The following is a 6,309-nucleotide window of genomic DNA, read 5'->3' as shown; positions in this document are numbered from 1 at the left end:
GGGGAAGCTGGTGCGAGAAGGAGTGAGGGAGAGAAGGGAGAAGCTGGTGGAGACGAAGGAGGGGGACAGATGAAGCTGGTCTGGAGAAGCGATAAAGAGGGGAGAAGGGGAGAAGCGTGGAGGAATGTGAGGTAGCGGAGAAGCTAACGTATTGGTGCGAGGGAGGTAGGGGAGGAGAAGGGAGGAAGCTGCTCGCAGAAGTAGGAGGGAGGAAGCTGGTGGTGAGGAGGCAGTCGTCAGGGGGAGAAAGGGCGAGAAGGGGTGGTGGAGAAGGAGGCAGGGCGGAGAAAGCTGGTGAGAGGAGGAGATCTCTCGAGGGGGAGAAGGGACGAAAGGTGGTGTGAAGAGGGAGGTATGTGAGAAGCTGTGGAGAGGGAGGAGGGGGAGACAGGGAGAAGAGTGGTGTTCGCCATGGGAAGAGTTGGAGAGGTGAGTAAGGCGAGAAGGTGGTGGAAGGAGGAGGGGGCGAGAAGCTGTTGGAGAAGGAGCGGTTGCGAACAAAGGTGAGTGAAGGTGGCTTTGCACTGGAGAGGGAGGTATGGAACTTGATGGGGGAGAAGCTGTGTGGAGAAGGAGGTGGGAAAGGGACGAAGGTGGTTGGAGAAGGAGGAGGAACCTCCGCCTCTGATCGTTAATCTCCCGGTGGACGGGGAGATACCCAGGTCGCCACTTCAGTCGGAAACACTTAAATTAGGTACACACCGCTGGTGGCTTCTCCCCTTACCCTTCCGCTTCACAGCTTTTCCCTCCTCCTCCGTTTCACCAGCTTCTCCCCCTCTTCCTTCACCAGCTTTCCTTCTCCCACACTCCCCTTCTCCACCACCTTCTCCCCCTCCTCCTTCCACCACCTTCTCCTCTCCTCCTTCCTCCACAGCTTCTCCCTCTCCTCCTCCTCCAAGTTCTCCCTTCTCCCCCTCTCTCCGTCCACAGTTCTCCCCCCTCCTCCTTCTCCTTCTCCCCCTCCTCCTTCACACTCTTCTCGCCTTCTCCCCTCCTTCCTTTCTGCAACCAGCTCTCCCTCTGCCGTTCTCCACACTTCTCCGCTTATCGCCCCCTCCTTCCTTCATCCACCAGCTTCTCCCCTCCTCTCTCCTCCACCAGCTTCTCCCTTCTCCCCCTCCTCCTTCTCCATCACCTTCTCCCCCTCCTCCTCCTCCACCAGCTTCTCCCTTCTCCGCCTCCTCCTTCTCCAGGCTGTGTGACTAACGTCAATACACAGGTATTCTAACCCTAGCAATACCGTTTCTTGGAGCTACATCTGACTATGTCAGATGAGCTATAAAAACAACAATTTAGATCTCACATGTATGCAGTTAATTAATATTAAATAATGTAAAAGCTAAACAGACTGTTCGGCAAGACTACTCAATAAGAAAGGGTTACATTTTTAGTACTAAGTAAAATGGAGCAATTAATTAATACTATCGAACAAAAGGTTAGTCAAGAGTGACACTGACAGATGGGAATCAAGAGCAATAAAATTATTTCCCTACCTATATATACCTACCCTATTTTATTCAAAGACGTATAACCCTAAACAAATTTTTGTAGGCCTTATTATCCTATTACAATATACGTTTCGTGCATGTCTTCGCAAAGCGATCCAATTGTATATTATAGTTTAATTTCTATGGATAAAAACAATTACAGCTGATTTCTGAGTAACTTGTATGGCTATTGGCAGCCCGAGGGACCCCCCCCACCCCCCCCCCGCCTGGTCCTAGCTTCATCAGCATGCATCCATATACTTTCAAATAGGGCACTTTTTCTGAGCACCAACTGCTCTATAACCACTAGCACTACCATATAAAGGAAATCTTTGATGCCTTGAATCTTTATGAATTCATGAAATCTTTATATAGCCTACAATCGTGCATTTTGAGACTCAACGACCGTTCGGCCCTTGGCTGCCGCCCAAATGTTTTTCTTTCAGTGCGCATGCGACGACGGCGGTCCTGTGCACGAAGACTATAATTTTCAGTGCGGCACGCGGATCGGGTAAACAAGACTTAATTCTTCAACTGCCGCGCACGACCTGTCGGGTAAACAGAGACATAATTTCTTGCACGTGCGCGCCCGGACAGTCGGCACGTGCGCAGCAGCCTCCTTCATCACATCGGGTACCCGACTGCGCTCGTTGCGGCAACGCATTTCATCCACTCAGGTTACCGACGTCCGTACGTGCGCAATGGCGATTTTCATCACTCGATACACGACGGTCGTGCAAGCAATTGCCATGGTTTCATCACTCGGTACACGACGGTCGGGTAAATAATTACCTTTCTTTATTAGAAACGTTGCAAGTGCCTTGTGGTTTCAACCATATAACGTAAGCAGTTGCCTTGGGCTCTAGGCAGCACAGGCCACTTTGGAAACGTCTCAATAATAAAAAATAATGGTGATTAACACGAAAACTGTACCAGTCTATAATGTTTCTCTACTCTATTTTATCGTAGATAATCACCTGTAATGCTTGGTCAAATGCTCATCTGCAACACAACAAGGTACAGCCGCACGCCTCCGCCTGTGTGCGTGCACAAACATACATGAATAGAGAGCAGGTAGGGAAAGCTGGATGTAAAATTCGCTCGACGCTCGCTTCATTTCACACCATTAAGCTCCAGCGTCGAATACACTCCTACTAGCTTCCATTTGGTATCTATGTGTACATAAATGTTCACTTGTTAATCTATAAACTCTGGCTCTTTATTCTTACTACTCGACGCCGAGAGATAAATCTCTGGTGAAATCCTGCAGGAAAATGTTCTCCCGTAGAAATGTAAAGAGGACGGATGTCTGTTTATACACGGATTATGGGCGATCTGACATTGCCAGGGCATGAGCTCTGCCGGCCTCCGAGCTCCATTTCGAGGCACCGCAAGCAATGCACAAGCGCCGGGGCATGGTCACGACACGCATGACTCAGCAATCGATTGAAAGTAGTGCCGTTTTACAGTGCTCGAAATTAAAAAAAGCGTTTGTCCGAGTTGTCCGGAGACAACCAGAATTTGCGGCCGAAACCATAACCAGTCTGAGAACATTGTCCGGGTGGACAACCAAGAAAAATGTGGTACGAAAAACGCAACTTTATTTATGTTTTTTTAGGGTTCTCAAGGCATTAATAGCCTTGGCGGCCCGCCATTACTCTATGGTGTGTGGAAGCAACGCATACCAGCTGCCTATGTTCCAACACTGGCTACGTATGTCAGAGTTTTCTGATTTATGAGAGGTGAATTCATACTCGATTTGGAACCAGCAAACAGCAAGTTCACCACTTACATATTTTGGTATGTTTTATATCCATTATTATTTGAATTTTACGATGTGCTTTGCCCATTGCAAACAGACAACGTGGGATTTCATGTTGATCGAAATGTTAAAAAAAAGAAAGGAAATTGTCAGTATCAGAATGAAGAGCTGTATATGTACTCAAGAAGATGCGCAAAATACATCTCATGCGATCTACATTTTCAAAATTTTTCTGGGGGAGGACCCCCATACCCCGCTTGGTTTTTAACCGCTCCTGGAATCCTAGATCGCGCCACTGAACTAAATTACATTATTTGGGAGCACAGAGAACAAATGAACAAAAATGTCGCCTTTTCGCATTGGCACAAAAACAAAGATTGCAGAGAAGGCTAGAGGAAGCCGTAGGATGTGGAGAGGGAGATGGAGGAGCATTAAAGTATTAAGTCATTCCACTATTTTGCGCAGTTTGCTGTTTCTTTTTGCCTCCCCCCCCCCCTTGTTACAAAATACTGGGACTACACCACTGTTTTTGGTGTGTTTTCTGACCATAGGCAAATGTTTGTTGAACAAGGTTTACGTTCCTTAAATCATATTGTTTTCTAAAGCAGTCTGTCTATAGCACCCTGAAGGCTGAATTAGTGAATGCTCGTGTGGGAGGCAAAAACACGGGGCAGCCCAGGGCTGGCACGCTTCTAATCATAATTGTTGCCTGCCAACCTGCAATGCACATGTGTCTGCAATGCATAGAGATTAGGTGGGTGCGAAAGTGTAGCTGATATATTTGTTCCAATTGGCTACGAAAGTCAAACAAGAATAAAGAAGACTTATGTATAATACGTCTTGCTATGCACAAATGAATTTATCAGCAGAACACCAGACACCAGATGAGCCCTGTTACACTGCGGCACTTGTTTCAAAGATTCTGTGACAAGTTATTGTTTTTTTGCTGATGGGGCAAATTGGTTGCTATTGGTCCCCCTTCCCTTACACTCTGGTGCCACACCTGCTAACAAGTAATTAATTGTTGCACATATTTAAATTTATACAGTATATTTTAAATGAGAGTAATGCCTAATCTATTAAAGGATGAGTGTTGGCGCTTGTAAGTTGACATGTTGCCCCACCTACTTGTTAGATGTATTTGTAGTCAATTTTCACAGAAAAAAAATCTAGGACCTGATCTGATAGTACTCCACATATATGTTACTACTCTCATTGCTTGCAGAGCATATATCCCTCCATTGGGATTAGTTAGCATTATATTTAATTTGGTCAAAGGTAACTTGACTAGACATGCATACACTATAATTGATAAGCTGCTGAAATGAGAACTTTAGAAGATTTAGGGTATCACAAAATGCATTTTCTTTCATGTAATTGCATAGATTGCATTTAATGTATTTTACCTTGTATTGCTCAAGGGCATACATACATATTAGTTATTTATATAGTAATCGATTCTTTGATGTTCATTTTTCCAGATTGCGATAGTGTTTTTTATATTTGCAAAACGGCAAATTACAAGATTTGCATTGAAGTCAAGAAAAGGTCCACATGTACCTATAGGCCACGATGCTCCAAAGGTAATCCATTATTATTAACTTGGTGGCATGTTCTCCTGAACCTGTCAGTACCATTCTGTAGAAATATACTCATCTACTATCATTTGATCATTAAGTCTGAGCCGAAAGTTATTTCATGTGGTCAGAAAAAAAATTTCAGTGGTTTTATATAGTCGTCTATAAATAACAGGAATACATTCTTACAGAGCCTCCAAGATGAAATACTGAGAAGGATAAATAGAATACAAGATATTAGATACGAGCCATCGAACATCCTAGCCAACATTATTGAACATGCAACAGATGGGGAAAACTTGGGTAAAACAACTAGTCATGCCTTATCACTGTTATCATCAATAATTATTTACTTTGGTGTATGTATTAAAAATTATAATAGGTGAATATTTAGGAGATTGTGGCAACATTATGTATATGGTTTTACAGGCATATGATGAATTCCATTTCATTTGGTAATAACTTCTTGCATTGGTTTTAGAAGAGTACCACTTCTACTACCGAATGAAGGCAGTTGACTCCATCATCTTGCTAGGTACGTGAAATATAGTGTTGTCAATCGGTTGTAATTTCCTAATCGATCATCGGATGGACCCAAGTAACCGATGATCGGTTACTCGTGGTGTTGAATGCCTGCGTGTGCGTAACGTCATGTGCATGTACGTGTGTGCATGTATGTGCTTGTTTAGCCCTGTTTACTCACTTCAGTTCAGGTTATCAAGGTCAGATGCTACGATCTGAGAAATGCATTGTACGCATTCCAAAGCTATGCATTTTCTGATTCCAAATACAAAAATTTTCTTAAATTTCAAATGTCATGGTTGCGGCGCCAAGCATTCACTAGACAATCATCCAGTCACACAGACCCCACTCGCTGGCCTGTCTCATCATATAGCTATAACATATGTGAATTTCTTTTATTAGCGTTAGATCTCACAATCGGATAGCTGTATGCGTGGGGCTCAACAGTTGGATACGCCAGGAATCTGCTAGCATATTTGCACCCAGCAGAATAACATCGAAAAACATTGTTTAATCAGAGGCTTCAACGAAAGTCAACTGCCATTCGTAGCATGCTATCATATAACAATACTTTTGTCCATTTACTCCATATTACTGCTGGAGGCTTGTCCCCCCCCGGGGTAACTGGGCCGGAACGTACGCCTGGGTACAGGTGGCGGTATACCGGAAGCGTAGCCCTGGTACTATCGTAATATGCCGGACCGTATACCTCCGCCTACTCCACTAACGATGTCTATAGGATCGCCTACGCCTATGCATAACCAGCCAACCCGAACCCATAAGCCCTAAATCCTAACACCCTAACTGCATATCAAATAGCCACCAGGGTAGTTAACGTTCCGGTATATCCTGGGGACATAAGATCCCTATGAGTCCATAATTACTATAAATTATGTCTCAGGTGTTCTAAGTTGGGTGTGTGGACTGTCATATAAATGTCCATACGTAACAGTTTTTCCCA

The 6,309-nt window shown here is 44.5% G+C and overlaps 1 protein-coding gene across 1 annotated transcript in view; it reads left to right on the top strand.

The window, feature by feature from the left end:
* LOC106813363 (uncharacterized protein C1orf43 homolog) overlaps positions 1-6,309 on the top strand; it is a gene marked incomplete at its 5' end in the record, with an annotated part of 17,775 nt that overhangs the window by 7,357 nt on the left and 4,109 nt on the right. The window contains 3 exons of the mRNA XM_014817496.1: positions 4,731-4,832; positions 5,018-5,129; positions 5,308-5,361. Coding sequence (XP_014672982.1) covers positions 4,731-4,832; positions 5,018-5,129; positions 5,308-5,361 — 268 coding nt within the window. The remainder of the gene's footprint in view (positions 1-4,730; positions 4,833-5,017; positions 5,130-5,307; positions 5,362-6,309) is intronic.

This window comes from Priapulus caudatus, unplaced genomic scaffold (genome assembly GCF_000485595.1).
Source record: "Priapulus caudatus unplaced genomic scaffold, Priapulus_caudatus-5.0.1 Scaffold759, whole genome shotgun sequence".
Classification (NCBI taxonomy): domain Eukaryota; kingdom Metazoa; phylum Priapulida; class Priapulimorpha; order Priapulimorphida; family Priapulidae; genus Priapulus; species Priapulus caudatus.
Note: the sequence above shows the minus strand (reverse complement) of the source record. Positions and strands in the feature narration are given on the sequence as shown.